The sequence below is a fragment of the Cupressus sempervirens genome, chromosome 8 (assembly GCF_028749045.1).
Source record: "Cupressus sempervirens isolate cs-2001-9-10 chromosome 8, ASM2874904v1, whole genome shotgun sequence".
Classification (NCBI taxonomy): domain Eukaryota; kingdom Viridiplantae; phylum Streptophyta; class Pinopsida; order Cupressales; family Cupressaceae; genus Cupressus; species Cupressus sempervirens.
Window position 1 is genome coordinate 372,999,620 of NC_143125.1, and position 17,128 is coordinate 373,016,747.

Here is a 17,128-nt window from a genome sequence, read left to right on the forward strand (position 1 = left end):
AGTTGGTTGGCATCTGTATTGCTAGGTTTGTTATACTAGACTTGGAGCGTCTTGTCGAGAGCTTTCCGGCAAATTATTCTACTCACCTTTCTAACTTCGATGGAACATTTATTTTAATGTCTGAGATTAAGTTATTTTAATAAAATGACTTTAAAACTTAAAGAGAGGAATTAATTCATCACTTTATCTTATAAAGTTATAATATTTTCTTAAGTGGCAAAAAGACAATTAAGAAGGAAAAGAGAATAAAAATTGAAGAGACAAGCAGGTGAATGTGAAGAGTCATCTTGTTGTGCTTAAAAGAGGAAGGAAGAGCTCATTTTAAGCATGCTTGGATATTGATATGGTTTGGGATTTCTCTTGGAGAAATTAAGGAAGCTTCATCTTCTATTCAGAATCAGGGGATACAAACTTTCAGGTTTTTCTTGGTGGATTGGACGTAGCCCCAATTCATCATCTTTGGTGAATTTGGTATGGAGTTCACAGTTGCATTTCTGGTTTATTTCCGACTATCCAATCTGATTGTTATCACTGCTTTCATGATTGGATTGTTATTGTAATGTTGAATATTATAATGCAATAACATTTTATGAGCTTTTTGTATGAGCATTTGCTGGTGTTTATCGTATATATTTTCTGTTCATATTTCTGAAATAATTCTAAGCAAGGTTGGAAAAGAATATCTGGGTGAGATATTTCAGTGGTATCAAAGAAGTGTATCCTGTCATCCTCAAGGGTCAAATTTGTTCAAATGAAATATTTGCATACCGGTGTGATTCGAAAATAGATCTTTATCAGAGGTAGACGCAGATTTTTAGGAAATATATTATTGGAACAAATTCTCTTTTTTTCTTATGAGTCTCTAAGTGACAAAAAGGTTTACATATATTATCTTCCTCAATAATATTACTGCTAGCATAACATTGATAGGGGCCACTTACTTGAATAACATATTGTCGTGAAGATTTCATTAAGTTTTTAATATTTCTTAGAGGTCGCTGGTGAAGGAAGAGTTCTGGGCAGACTTTTAAGATAAGATTAAGCATATTCCTTGGAGTCGAGCGCTAAAAGTTTTGTATTTGAAAAGCACCTTAGCATTAATGAATTTTCATATGAGTCGATGATTATAATATTTATGAAATTAGGAATTGTTTTGTGTCGCAATGAGGATGTTGACAAATAGGGACGAATTAAAACTTTATGTGCAGTTAAGTTGGTAATTTGGCTTTGAGCTTAATAATTTTCCAAGGTTGAGAAACACATGTTTTACTACGGAAGAAACATTTTCCTAAGTTTGGGAGAAATATTTATCACATCATTTTATTTTGGAGATATAAGATTTATTTTGAGGATCAACATTTATTTTATAGTTACGGTTCAATCCAAAGTCATTTTCATCCCTATGGGCCTAATATTGAATGAGTGCAAAAATAAGAAACTTTAAAAAGTAATGATTTCCTTCACTACTAATGTTTATAAATCATTATTCTTTGTGAATCGAAGGAGACTAATTAAACTAAGAAATATTTCAGAAGCAGTTTCCAATGATTATAAATCGGACAAGGATTATTCTTTATGCAGAGAGTATTTTAGTGGTGTCGCATAAGTTTAATTTCTAAGCTATGTGCAGGCTTTGCAGGTTAAAATCCTTTACAACATCAGTGGTTGAGATGTTCGATCAGGGAAGTGTAAGGAGAATACACGCAATAGTTTCATGAGATTGAGCAGATGGTTATTGCAACTGGTAACACATGACAAGTGCATCCACATTCAATACTTTTTTTTGTATTTAGAAGACACGACTTCCAACATATAAAAATTGGCGTCCGGGAATATTAAACAATGATGAACAAATGACGCTAGACATTACAAAAAGAGATGACCTTTGAGTGCAGAGTCTATATTGAAAGGTTGATTATATCATAACGTGAGTGGTTGGTAGCTGAAAATAATTCTTGGAGCAGCATACATAGTGCCACAAAAATATGGAACATTGGTGATGGAATTTTGAACTCCTACGGATTGGTATTATTTTGCCTTTGTCATGATTGTGCAAGGAATGTTGTGAGAGATGTGAGCAAATAGCCAGTCGAGCTAAGTAGAATCGTGAATGACAGGGTGAGACGAAAGCGCTTCACAATAGCATTTGCTAGTTTTGTGTAACACCATTTGGGGCGGAGATTATGATTGACGATGTCTACCACATTGAAAACATCATCATAGGCTAAGAGTACTTGTCTGGAAGTTTGAGTTTTGTAAAGTTTGGCCTGACAATTAAAGATTGCAAAGCCAGAAAATTGTGTTGTCGTAACTAAGCTATGATTTTGATTAATATTGAGTGGAGATGAAACCCATTGTTATGAGTATATATTAATGGGTTGGACAATTAATGCGAATCAATGAATTTTATTAAAGCAGCAAATATATTTTTTGGTTGGTGATAAATATTGATTTGGCCTTGGCAAACTACGGGAGATTTACAAGTTCAAAAACTGATTGCCTGCACTAAACTCTATTCAGAAGGATCCATTACCTCCAATAAGTTACAAGTGTTGTTGAGATTGGGTGTCAACTAAGTATTAGTTGATAGTTGTGAGGAGCCAATATTGCAAGAAACAACCTTGCCAACTAAAGACATTGGATTCATAGAAGTTACCCACACGATTTGCAGGAGTTTAAGGAGACAAGGTATATCATAGAGACTTCTTATATTCCGTGAACACTGTAGGATAGCTATTCAGTGGCTGTTGTAGAAGTAATGCAAAGCATATAAAATTCCTCTGTGAAAAAATTGATCTTCAGGGACTGTAAAGAATCAACATCCTCACTATATTGGGTACAAAAAATATCCTTTGCCCAATGGACAGAAAATAGAAACTCCGCTGAAGAAAAGCACTAATTCTTGATATACGGTAGAGATTATGTTTAAGGAGCTGTTCACATATTTGTAGCATGAGGTTGTTAAACCAATCACCAAGTGCAAGGTATTAATCTGAGACATTCTCATTTTTGCAGCAACCCTCACTTTACATCTCTGAAATGGATGCCATACTACCACTTATACCTATTATGAGCAGTGAGTTCACTTATATGCCAAGTGTTGAGATAATACCTCTGCAATATATGTTTGATTTGTCTCTGTTAAAAAAGGAATAGTTCTGATTGCTTGTCAACAACATATTTGATAAAAGTATCTAAAGCAATAGACAGTCCAGTGTGTGGAAGATCAAAAACGTCAAAACCCATCAGAACCGGGGTGATCATTTCAGAAGTAGTAATTGCTTAAAATGCATCAGAATTGCACAAACATATATAGGCAGCTACCAAAATTTGTCGCCAAGGACAAGGAACAAATTCTTGAAGAAAAGCTCTATACTATAGAAAGGAAACTCACATGTTTGCCTCAATCAAAGCATGGGTTACTTCGCAATCTGGAAGCAATAGAAAATTGTTTAGCTACAATAGAAAACCTGAGTTCTAAAAGTAAAGAGGTAAACATCCTTCTTGCTGTAATCCCCTTGGTAAGATCAACATTCTTGAGACATTCTAATAGAGAGGTGAGACTTGCAGTCACTCAGTGCATTGTTCATGTTATGAGGATAACAGCACCACATGGCTCATACAACATGGAAGCGATGAAAGAAGTATTCCAATTGATTATAGAAAGCTTTCAAGAATTGAGTGATATCCATAATCCATCATATGGTAGGATAGTCCAGATTTTAGAATCATTTGCAAGACTTAGAACTTGTGCGATTATGTTAGATCTCGGTTGTGAAGATTTAATTCATAATATGTTCCATCAGTTCTTGAGCGCAATTACAAGAGGCCACACAAAAGATATTTTACTCTTTATGCAGTCCATCATGTCCTTGATCATTGAAGAGAGCGATGATGATTCACAAAATTTCTTATCCACTATAGTAGCTGCTTTGGAACAAACACATGTTACTTCTTTTGGTGCTTGTAGCTTAGTTTCCAATATCATCAAATGATGTGAACCAAAATATAAAACATTCTTAGCAAGGGACAAAATTGATGGAAAAAGGAAAGGAGATTTGTTCCAGTCTATAGAGAAGGATGAAAAAGATAAAACTCAGTCATATGGGCAGCTTAACAGGGATGAAGTTGATGTTGTTATGAGGGACCACAAGGCTTAAAAAGGCACAATGATGGATCAGCCACCTGGAAATTTGATGGAGTCTCCATGCATTATGACTTCGTGTTCATTGGATGATGACTATAGCATTGATGAAGCATATTTTGGGTCTGTTTTTGTGTGCAGCATCTAAAGATAATTATTCTTATGATGATAATAATTTCAGCCAGCATAATGTTGATTGGATGAAGCATTCTAATCTTCGTTTTGAGATTGCTGCTAGTTGGATATTAGAGAATCCACATTTGAGTTTGATCATGAAACACCTTTTGATATTGATCAAGAGTCACAGACTGATACTGATTGCAGCCAGGAGGTGACTGATTTATTACATTTGATAGAGGGGTGTAATGTTGATTACAAATCAGCCTCAAATAGTAACTCGGCTAGCAGTATGCCCAAGGAGCATATAGGGAGAGAGGGCAGTGCTGATGGATATTCATTGATTGATTCTTCTCCTCATGTATTTGGTGTCAAAGATTACTCTATTGTCACAGATGTTAAGCATGATAAGAGCATTTGGGTTGTTGCACTTACTTTCATGAAGGGAGAAGCCATATCCTACTTGCTTCTTCAGTACAGCTACACTTTCAGCATTCATGTTAGAGGAGCAGTCTTGTGGCAATTAGATACTTTAGGCATTCTATTTTTTTCTAACATGGAGCACAAGGGTATTTGAAACAACTAGGAAGGTGGATGGCTTTTTTGTTTGTGGGACCCAGGAGGATCAGTCACACAGTGAGTATTATTGCAGGGAGCCGGTTGGTATGATGTTGATTTCCAGTCTCTATTTGACTCTAGCACTGCTCATGATCTCAGTTGGAGTGAGGTTCTCAATTGGATTGAGGATTTTCTCACATATGATAGCAGCACATGGCTGGTTGAATTGATAGACTATGCACATGCAGTGATGCAAGATCCTAATATTAGTCTGACTAGCGCACTGTTGTGGAGAATTGATGAGCAGCTTCACAATTCAAGACGTGTTGTTTGTATTAGAGTAGCGCAGCAGCTTGGAGGAGCAACTTCCTCGAGATTGACATGGGATCCAGGGATTTTTTTGTTGTTGCAGCATGCAGATGCCGAGTGCTTTGTCATAGTAAATATAGTATCAAGATATATGTTGTCGGTATCAAGATGTATGCCGCCGGTATCAGGATGTATGCCATCGGTATCACGATGTATGTTGTCAGTATCAGGATGTATGTCGTTGGTATCGGCCGACAGGGTGTGTATCGAGATGTATGTCGTCGGTATCGAGAAAGTTCTACGTCGATATCGGGAAGGTTCTTATTATGTAGCTGACATGTTGTATGTAGCCGACGGATACCTTCAAGAAGGTTCCTCGAAATGTATATATAGCCCCTTCGGGATTATTGTAATCATCTTATCATTAGAATCATTAGGTACTATATTGGCATATGCGAATAATAAAAGGAGTTCTGCTGTTCGTGTTCATTGTCTATGTGCATTAATTTATTTACCTAGTACGGTAAACATTTGGCGCCATTGCCCTATGAACCTGAAGGGAGGGAGGAATGAAGTTTAATGCCAAATCAACTTAACAATGATCGAAATAAGAAAAGGGAGAAAATGGAATACGTACTGCGCAAGAAAATTTAATTTTGCCATAGCAAGCCGAACACAAAAGGAAGTTCCAGAAGATTGCTGACGAACACAGAAGCGTAGAAGAATTGTTGGAGGAGACTCGGCAACAGGTGGAGTTGGTGGAAGAAGGGAGGGGTTTTTGAATTTGTATTTGCCGAGGGAAGAGAATTCAGACGGAAGAGAATTGACTCGCACGGCTCGGAGTGCCGAGGGAGCAAGAGCGTGGAGTGAACTCTTTGTTCGTGATACACTTCCAGAACGGACAGATTCTCTTAACAGAGATCCTTCTTCACCAAAAAGCACAACTATCAGGATAGAAACCGTTGGAATCGGGATATCAAGCGTCGGTGTCGAGATATCAAGTGTCGGTGTCAAGATACCAAGCGTCAATGTCAGGATGGTAGGACCAAAGGAGAAGTTGCCTAAATTCGATGGTGATGGAACAGCCGATCCGATCCGACATTGTAAAACATGCGAAATGATTTGGAGGGCGAATGGCATAACAGATACAAATGAATGGGTCCGGCAGTTTCCAGCCACCCTACAGGGTGTTGCAATTGATTGGTTCGCCGATACAGATCCCCAGAAATTAACCACTTGGGACAACCTTAAGGAGTTTACTGCCGAATTTCAACTGTTGCGCGACAACAATGAAATTGTCGTAGAGATATATAATACAAAACAGGGGAAGAATGAAATAGTACGAGTCTACGCCAGGAAGCTGAAGGACTTGATCAATAAAATGGAGAATAAGCCGGCTGATGGGCTACAAAAAAGATGGTTCATTGAAGGCCTTCACTTGAAGCTGCAAAAGAAGATGACGATCGTGTCACCGTCATCATACACTGAAGCGTACAATCGGGCAATGAACCTAGAAAGCAAACAGAGGACGAAAAAGAAGAAGAAGAGTAGCTCGTCGAATTCAGAGGACGAAACATCTTCAGCAGAGGAAAGCAGTGATGACAAAAAGGACAGCAAGAAGGTTCACGCCCTCCAAAAGGACATGATTCGGATGATGAAAGAGTTCAAAGACATGCAGAAGGAGACTAAGGGAAATGAGCTATGGTGCACCGAGTGCAAGAAAGAAGGCCATACAAAGGGATCCTGCCCGAAAGACCAATTTTGTGAGATTTGTCAGATCATGGGACATTCGACAAAGGAATGCCCTTTCAACCTGGAAACAAGAGCACCGCAGCAAGTGTTCCTGACATAGGAGGCATCCGATTCAGGAGGGAGCGAGAACACCGATACGGAGGGTGCCACGTCAGGAGGATATAGAAATAATCAGCGCGGTCAAAACAACAACGGCAATAATAATAATGGCGAGAGGAGTCAAATTCAGTACGATGCAAACGGTCGGCCGATAGTTCAATGCTGTGCATGCAATTTGTGGGACCACTTTGCCCGAGACTTTACAATAGCGAACACACCGAAATTGTTATGTAGATGGCGCGGACCCAGAAATCATGAAGATGCTAAGTGCCCGAAGTCGAGAGTAAATTTGATCACCGTCAGGACAGATGAAGAAGAGGTTTTGGCCATCAAACAGAAGCAAGCAAAAGTATACCCCGACCCGACAGAAGAAAAGAAGAGACTGGAGGAAGCATGGGTAGAGATCGAGAAAGCAATGCATGCAGAAAAATCACACCTAAAGGACACTACTGGTACTTCCGCACGGAATTGCACAGAACAGAACATAGTACGACAAATATTACAAACCGAGGTACCCGTCAAAATACATGCTCTGTTGCTCACTATACCTCAACTCCATATGGCATTCACGAATATAGCTCCAACTGCTAAGTTACCAGTAGAATAAGGGAGAAACAAGGTGGAGCAAGTGGAAAAGATTTGATGCTGTTAGCCCTCTCATCTGGATGCCATCTAGCAGTTGTTGAAATGGGAATTCTCGGGACTGTGTTGATGGACACGATTGTGGACAGAGGGTCAATGTGTTACCAGAGGATACTTGGAAAAGGTTGGAACAACCGACATTATGGCCACCTACATTTCAACTGCTAACGGCCCATCAACATGGAATCAAACCATTGGGAGTCTTGACAGCACAACCAGTGACAATTGGAATCCAACCATTCTTGTTGGACTTTGTCGTGATCTCGCTGAAGCGGAAAGGATACAATGCCATTCTAGGCCGAGGGTGGCTGATACAAGCCAAGGTTAAACACGATTGGAAGAAAAATACTTTATCACTTGAAAGCAAAGGCCAGAAATACGTCATTGATCTACACACTCAAATGGTCGGGGAAGAAGCTATGTCATCAGATTCTGAAGAAGAAGATGAAGGGAGGCAGCGTATGGAACTAGATCAGGAGGGAGTCCTATGATTGGAAGGAGGATCAACGGACGATGATTTGGATTCTGTCAGCGATCTTTACTACTAGCAGATAGAGGATTACGAACTCTTTCCGAGCTGTAATATGTTAAGGGTGTACGAAGGTGAGAAAGAAGAGGAAAATGAATGTCCAAAGGAATACAGAGAAGCGGAAGAAGGAAAGGCAGTTACGACTGAAGTTGAGGGGAAGAACATATAGCAATACGAACCCAAAAAAAGGAAAGATCCCACCGTACGACTACACAGAAAGAAAATGTTACATCGAACCATGGATATAACAGAAAGGTGCTAGCAGTGGAACGGATGAGCATAGCGAGTCGGGCGAGTGAGTACTTGAGGCGATGGCTACTTGCCCCTGTTACTAGAGGTCCTTCCATTCAGTCTCCCATGAGAGAGCACACGCACTTGGAGGCCATTTGGTCAAACAGCGAGGTAGTTGAGGTACCGGCATCACCAGGGGTGGAGGATCAGAGTCCAGCAGTAGCAGCAGAGAAAGTAGACGAACGGGTGCAGGTGTCGGACCCTCTACCAGTAGCGGAGAAGGATAAGGATGTTCGTTCTTGCCTTGCTGTCATCGCAGAGCAAAGCAAGTCCCTAGCAGAGTTGGTGCTTACAAAGCGAAGAAGGGCAGGGGCTGGGTAGGAAGCTCGGGAGACAGCGAAGAAGGTTCGGTAGGAGATGGCCAACCGACTTGCCACCCAGCAAATTGTATGGGAAGCAGAGCAGACAGCCCTGTTAGCACAGCTCAAGGAAAGTGCACGAGGGAAGCAGCAGGCGAAACAGCAGCTAGCAACAACAGAGCAGCGGTTGGTAGCAGCACTTCAGGAGAAGGACTCAGGGAAGAAGGCTCATGATCAGAAGGAAGCTGAGTGCCAAGAGGTTGCATTGATGCTGAAGGAAGTGGTAGATCAGAGCTAATTTGCAGGTCCGGACAGATCAAGTGTATCAACTTCAACGCAGCCGGTCTTCGTAGTCTGAGACACAGCCTTCTAGTTCATGATGTCTAAGTCTATGTTGTTTTATGAATAAATGTAGTTAGTTGTTGAGTTTTGTTGTGTGGTCATCTGAAGACGACTTTTCTTTTTGGGCAGGGATGATGTCGTAAATATAGTATCAAGATGTATGTCGTCGGTATCAGGATTTATGCCGTCAATATCAAGATGTATGTGGTCAGTATCAAGATGTATGTCGTCGATATTAGGATGTATGTCATCAGTATCAGGATGTATGTCGTCGGTATCAGGATGTATGTCGTCGGTATCGGCTGACAAGGTGTGTATCGGGATGTATGTCGTCGGTATCAGGAAGGTTTTACGTCGGTATCGGGAAAGTTCTTATTATGTAGCCGACATGTTGTATGTAGTCAACGAATGCCTTTGGGAAGGTTCCTCGAGATATATATATACCCCCTTCGGGATCATTGTAATCATCTTATCATCAAAATCATTAGGTACTATATTGGCATACGTGAATAATAAAAGGAGTTCTACTGTTCTTGTTCATTGTCTGTGTGCATTAATTTCTTTACCTAGTACGGTAAACATGTTTGAGGGCAAGAAATCTTTGGGAAGGGAGGACTATAATGTCCCCTTTTCTAGCTATTTAAATCCGACATATCATTAGCCTTTTCCAGCATGGTTTTGTGGGCTAACTGGGCCTTTGTCAGCGCTCAGTATGAGTTTGACACATGCTTCTTCACTTTCAAGTAGATCAAAGTTGAGATAGTAGGGGTTTCTAATACTTAATATTTATAGTAAGTTAGCTAGGTTTGTAGTACTAGACTTGGAGCGTCTTGTCGAGAGCTTTCCGGCAAGTTATTATACTTGGCTTTCTAACTTCAATGGGACATTTATTTTAATGTCTCAGATTAAGTTGTTTTAATAAAATGACTTTAAAACTTAAAGAAATGAATTATTTAGTCACTTCATCTTATAAAGTTATATTATTCTCCTTAAGTGGGAAAAAAACAATTAAGAGGGAAAACAGAATAAAAATTGAAGTGATTGGCAGGGGAATGTAAAGAGTCGTCTAATTGTGCTTAAAAGAGGAAGGGAGAGCTCATTTTCAGCATGCTTGGATATTGATTTGGTTTGGGATTTTTCTTTAAGAAATTAGGGAAGCGTCAGCTTCTATTTAGGATCTAAGGATGCAAACCCTCTAGTTCTTCTTGGTGGATTGGATGTAGCCTTGATTCATCATCTGTGGTGAATTCGCGACGAAGTTCACAATTGCATTTCAGGTTCATTTCTGATTATCCAATCTAATTGTTATCACTGATTTTATGATTGGATTGTTATTGTATTGCTGAATATTATAATGCAATAACATTTTATGATCTTTTTGCATGAGCATTTGTTGTTGTTTTTAGTTCATATTTCTAAAATAATTCTGGGCAAGGTTGGAAAAGAATATTTGGGTGGGATATTACACTAGAGTTCTTTTCTTAATATCTGATCTAGCTGCTGTCATGATTTCTGTTATATCCAATTGTATTGATTCATATTCTTGCTCATCTTGATATCATGGCTCATGGTTCGTCTATCAGTAGTATTGTCATATTGTACAAATCTGTTGAGGACTTTCAGAATGGAGGATGATATCCGTATAGTGCCATAAATGGCAGCATTTTTATGAAATGTGGTAGGAAGTGTTATACTTCAATTTTGCTAGAGGCAACGAATCTACCCATCAAGATTCCTTCTCTGAAATGGTTATCATAGTTACCCTCTTGTTAATGATTGGTGCATCAAGAGCTACCATTCATACCTATGTTAGTTGTGCTTTGTGAAAAGATCAGTTCTTTTGTGTTGCAGTTGATCCTGTCCATTGTTGTCTGTGTTTTCTACTTTCAAAGGTTTTGTTGTTGATTCTATTATTATCTATGTGGATTTTACTATGTCTTCATGTTTGTGGTTACATACCACTGTATTGTCATTGCTAGCATATTTTTCACCATGTTCTTCATCGCGGAGGTATATTTTCCTTCTTAATTCAAATGTCTTAAGAGGTGTAACGTTACATACTGTAACTATCGCTGACCTTTGTAATGTCAATTGGTGTGAAAGCGCTGTTTGGCTATTGAAAGCAATTTGTAACTCCTGTGTCTTGTATTCGGAACGCAAAAGATTATGTTTTTCTCTAGGTCTCTCCACTCCTTCAGGGAAAGAGTCAGATGATCTCATCTTTGTGTATTCTGTACCATTGAATTTTTCCTGTGCTTTCTGGTAGTGGTCCTTGTGATTGTTTACCATTTTCACTAGGCTTTATTGTATCTTATAAAAAGGTTTATTAAAGATTGAGACCGTGTGAATGAAAATATACAGAATGGCATGGGTTGTATCCCTGGTTAAGTGTTTATCGTGCCTCAAGTAATGTCTCTTGGTCTTCCTTTGTCATAAGTACTTCTTGGCAGGTTTGACCTTTGACAGAAGTTGCATAGCTGCATTTTCTGAAGTAATTTGGTTACGGTGACAAGAACTTGACGTAATTTCTTTTTGATATGTTGCCAAAACTATTGGAGTCGTCTTCTTGTTGTTGTCCACTTGCTGGCCAGTGAATAATTTGTCACCATGGCTGCCTTCTCAGCTCCATGTATTGTCACCGTGGTTTATTTCATGCCTTCTATCTTGCTTTAACAACGAGTCTCTTTCAAGTTCAGGCGTTTTCTTTTATTAAGGCCAAGTAATGACATTCAAGAGCTTGTTATTTTTGTGTGAAGTGGATGTCAATATGTGATAATTTTCTTTGAATTTTGAATTCTTTTCAGGTCTTCCAGTTTGTAGCAACATTAGATAATATATTTGTATTATTTATCAGCTTTTAGGTTTTTGCATCATATGTGGTGGTCTAAAGTTTCCACCCATCTGTGAGTATTTAGATATCATCGAGTTTCATATTATCTGCAGTATTGTATGAGATTTGTATAAGTTCTGGAATCATGTTTTAATTATTTTAAGAGTTTATATATATTTTATGGCACCTTTCATAGATATTGGTTATTGTGAGATTCTTGTGTTTTTAGAAGCAGGGCCTGTATATTTATGTGTTCTTTTATCCTTCTTATTTAAGCCATTGTGCATTAGTGTGCATTATTCAGCATATGCACAATCAATGGTTGATTGATTTTTGTGAATGTAATTCATATGTTCTGAAAGCAGTTTTGTTATTAAGATACTGTGAGACATTTGCAATATGGCTTTTGATTGACTGGGATAGACATTGGTTATTGTGAGATTCTTGTGTTTTTAGAAGCAGGGCCTGTATATTTATGTGTTCTTTTATCCTTCTTATTAGAGTCATTTTGTATTAGTGTGTGTTATTCAGCATATGCACAATCAATGGTTGATTGATTTTTGTGAAATGTAATTCATATGTTCTGAAAGCAGTTTTGTTATTAAGATACTGTGAGACATTTGCAATATGGCTTTTGGTTGACTGGGAGTAGACATCAATTATAAAGGATCTATTCTTCAGGTGTTTCTGATTATAAGTATTTTAGTTTGAGCACTGATCATGAATCTATGTCATACAGCAGTGTATGGTTATTAATTTCTATTATGGTTGAAGCTATCAGCTTTTAATATCTCTTTTGGTTGCAGAAGAAGTAATGAGATTGGGATGTTGTTGTTACATATTCAAAGGGAGATGTTCAGCTTCGGAGGGAGGATGCTACCACGATCTTATTACAATGATCAAAGTAGTTCTTGATTAAGAGGGAGTATTTATGAAATCTCTACCAATTTTATATATGTCTGACATTATTTGTTTTGAGACTCTTGATGGAAACGAGTCTTAGCTGTGATTGCATTTCTTGTTAATTATGAGTTCTTATTCATGATAGTTATAAGGTCAACCTAATAACTCTCACTCTGGGAGCCAGCATCATGTTGAGAGAGTCCATGATGACATCAAGTTGAGAGATTTCCTGATGGGAGTTGGAAGTCATGTTGAAAGAGTCCATGATCGTATCACGTTGAGAGAATCCGTGATAAAATGCTGGTTGTAGACCTTACTAATTTGTCATGTTGAGAGACTCCATGACAACATCACGTTGAGTGAGTTCATGATGAAAGTTGTTTGAGATTTTTCATGTTGAGTGATTCCATGATTATGAGTAATTGTTACAGGTCTATCATGTTGAATGATTCTATGATTATTAACAAATTGTTCTCTTATTGTCATGTTAAGAGATTCCATGACAACATCACATTGAGTCTGTGAAGAAAGCTGGTTGTGTTTCTTATAGGTTTGTCATGTTGAGCGATTCCATGAATTTTTGTGATTAGATTTTATCAATGACATTTTGATTGCAGCCTTGTGTGATTGTTCAGCTAAAGATATCTCTCTCGCTAAGAGGAAGTGTTGGAGTTTGTAGCTGCGATAGAGATATTTATCTCTAGGCGTTATTATCATTATGGTTACCTTCAGCTGAAAAGTAAATTTATGATAAATTGTAATATTAAATAAAGACGTGTTATTCAACATGCATTAAGGCATGGAATTTTGAAGAGTTGTAATTGTAATAAAAAGTCACATTTTGGGAAACTAAAGAAACCTTCGGTTGGAATGTGAAGAGTATCTCTTTATGTTATATATATTGCATCAAGCAATAGGCATTGTACACTTGAATTTTATTATCAATAAAATGAACTATTGTTGCGTGGCTGGGTTTTTCCCTTCATTCTCAAAGGGTTTTCCCACGGTATCTTCTAATGTTTGTTTTAGTGTTATGTTTCCCTTATTGATGTTTATTATTGATTCCTGGGCTAAATCCAACACCCCTTGGCATCTTAAGATTGTCAGCATTGCACCACAGTGGGGGATGTTGTCCCTAGACCCATGTTCTAGTTATAAACACCGACGACTAAAACTTAATTTGGACACACTTTCTCCACATTGAAATTCACAAAATATTAATACTGCTGTATAATATATAATTGTGTGACTGTAGTGTGAATTGAACTTGTTTTAATCTATAAATGAAGGAATCTCTAATTACGTTTGTAAATTCAGTTTTATGCTTTTTTATTTAAGAATATTTTACAATTTTTATATCGAGTTTTTGCTGAGTTTTTCCCGCATTTCTTAGGATCCAAGCTTTTGAACAAATTGTCTACAAATTTTATTCACAAGTAAAAGTTTTTCATCTGTGGTTCTATTTATGATCTATACGAAATAATCAGTATAGCAAACTGTTTGGGACTAAGAGAGTTCAAAGAGGGACTCCAAAAAACCTACATTTATTACCAATAAATTTCAACTGTGTAGATCAATTAAGCACTTCTTTCACTAGAAAAGGGTGACAAAGAGCATATAAGGAGCTTTTCAAAAAACAGTGTTGATGTACTTAAAGCATAAACAGATTGCAAATAACAGAAACAAAACAACTTTTGAACGGGCACAGTAAGCAATCATCCCAAAAAAAAACTTCTAAACATGGGTATCTCCCACGAGATGAATCAAAAAAGATCTATGGCTTTAAACCTATGTATGAACCAGTCAAGTTTGAAGATATCTTGAGAAATGTTTAGGCGGTAAATTTGGTCTGGGCAATGCAATTTCGGAACTATCCATCGTACCTAATCATATGCTAAAGCATAATTGTCTAAACCCTTTTAACCCAAGCCCAATCATAAGATTCCAAGAGAACTAAGTTCAGTCTTTCCAAGAAATGGTTAAAAAACCTAAAGTTAACAACTATGTCTAGCTTCCTCCCACCATTTTGACAAAAATACTTTCCAACCTTATCCTCTTCTCATGCTAGTTTTATCCACACTACAAAATTATGGATCTAGGCTCTAGGCTCTAGGCTCTAAGAGGTTCCTATGGCATCATCCTCCTATAGACTTCTACATGTTAAAGTCTATATATGTTGGTGTGAAGGGCTTTCTTTGTTTCATGAGCACTATTATGTGTGGCATTGGTTTTTGTTTTAATGACCTCTTGTTGTTTATTACCTCAACTATAAAGATAGAGGTTAAGAGTGAGGCCACTAATTTGTATAAATGAAAACATGGGCCCTTTATGCAATGGGAGGTGTGGAACTACTCTCCCTACTCTTACCCCTTATTGAAAAGTGGTCAAAAGGCTACCTTATAAGAAAACAAAGTTTTGCAAAAAATTGAACAGGCCATTCGATAATATGCATATAGGATACAAACCATACATCCCAAAAGAAGTTAACTGCACAACTGAACTTCTCCAACACTAAAAAAATAATTTGTGCCAGTTTTTCAGCAAGGTTTGTGGGATTGAATATCCTTGGCCCTGAGACTCATCAAAAACACCTGCTGTGATCCACTCGTTGCAATTAATCTTTCCAAATAATGAGCGTCGACAATTATATTTTTTTGCATTTGATATATATGCTAATCAAATTTAAAAATTATTCCATTGTCCTCATAAATGAAGTGCCAACTTATCTATGCTTTCCTAGGATTTGAAGCTTATAAACTCTGTTGATTGCAAAGACAGAGCCATATATCCTTCAATGCTTGAAAAAAATTGAAGAGAAAAATAGAATACTGAAATGTAGTCTAACAGAATCACCTGCAAGTACTGATAATAAATCACGAACGGTGCTGAAAAGGATAGGAGTGGCAATGTTTGCTTAGCAACAATCCAAGGATCAAGATCTGGTGCAGCAACAATCAAGCTGATTGGCATAAAATCACATTATTTAATTCCCATGCTTAATTTGACTGAAATTAGATTAAATCAAACAAAATATACCTAGAAAATCCATTTTCTACCCATGAAAGGGTATCTTCAGATGTTGCTTGCCTGCCTGGCTTCAAAGTTTTGTTCACTTTTGGACCAACATCAGACCCAATTTGCTCCTTACAATTTGTTTCACACAAATCATTGGGATGCAGATCGATTTCAGATATCTCAAGTTCTTGCATATCGCACTGATTTTGTTCTGTATACATTCCATGTGAAGTTTTGCATCCAGATAAAAATGTTTCTAAAGGTATCTCCTCTTGTTCCGATCCCTTGTCTGAACCAGACTTTGAACAACTGGATAACATGTCTTTTGGCATTGAGTCTTTCATTAACAAGTCGGCATCCATATTTGAAGCATCCATGATGCCTAGATGGCATTCTGTCTTTGACATAAGCTGTTCCATATGTTTTTGGTGAGCTGAAACAAGCTCTGAGAGAGGAACACGAACAATTCTGCAGGGTCACAACACACTCAAAACTGGGATAAGAGTAGTCAAATCTTTATCTTGTTGTATGTTGGCCAATTCAATAAGCCCTTAATTTTATAATAAGTATGGTACAGTCCTTGATAATAACTATCATATAACACACAAAATGAATCATCCACAAGCAGCGATTCATGATGGAGGAATACTTCAGAATAAACCACAAACTTAAACTATGAAATTCACATATAACAAGAATGCTAAAAAAGAACTCCGTAAAACTCCAGAGTGATGGGCATGTAAGATCTTGAACAATATTACAAGTTCATCTTCTACCACCATCAACAATTGATCAACAAGTACAAAAAATACTTGTAATTAATATTTCAGACCACCCAATTGGTTCATCATTAAGACAAAAAGATATGACAGGAGCCAAACTTGAGCTCTTATATGCATAACTCTAGTTAGGCAGACTATATCATATGGGACACACCATAGGAATTTATTAATGCAAAGTCTTTCCAACCATACAAAATGTAACAAGTAACTGCATTAAATATATATTTTTTGTAAGTCCCATAATGGCACTTGCTCCTGACTAAATGAGCCTACACTTTTACTGAATTTCTCTAGTCAGTCCCATAATGGCACCATGTACCTAACTAGAGTTATCTAAATCAGGGGCTCTAATCCACTTGCTATGATATCTATCCATTTTGATGATGGGACACTTTATGAAAGATGCCGGCCAGGTGTATTGGGCTAAATACTAAGTTTGTTCCACAAGAAGTCTTTGGCCAGTGTGACGATACTTATCTTTGTTTGCTATTATTCTGATTTGTTTTTGTGTTTTTT

General features: G+C 37.6%; 1 protein-coding gene across 6 annotated transcripts in view; it reads right to left on the reverse strand.

Annotated features, from left to right (window-relative positions):
- LOC149542861 (eukaryotic initiation factor 3 gamma subunit family protein) overlaps window positions 1–17,128 on the reverse strand; it is a 236,684-nt gene that overhangs the window by 82,863 nt on the left and 136,693 nt on the right. For 5 of the 6 annotated variants that reach the window (XM_089797773.1, XM_089797776.1, XM_089797772.1 and 2 more), the window contains 2 exons: window positions 15,852–16,298; window positions 15,669–15,774 (listed from right to left, as the gene is read on the reverse strand). In XM_089797773.1, the coding sequence (XP_089653899.1) occupies window positions 15,669–15,774; window positions 15,852–16,298 (553 nt within the window). The remainder of the gene's footprint in view (window positions 1–15,668; window positions 15,775–15,851; window positions 16,299–17,128) is intronic. The other variant, XR_016355539.1, reaches the window with a different exon arrangement.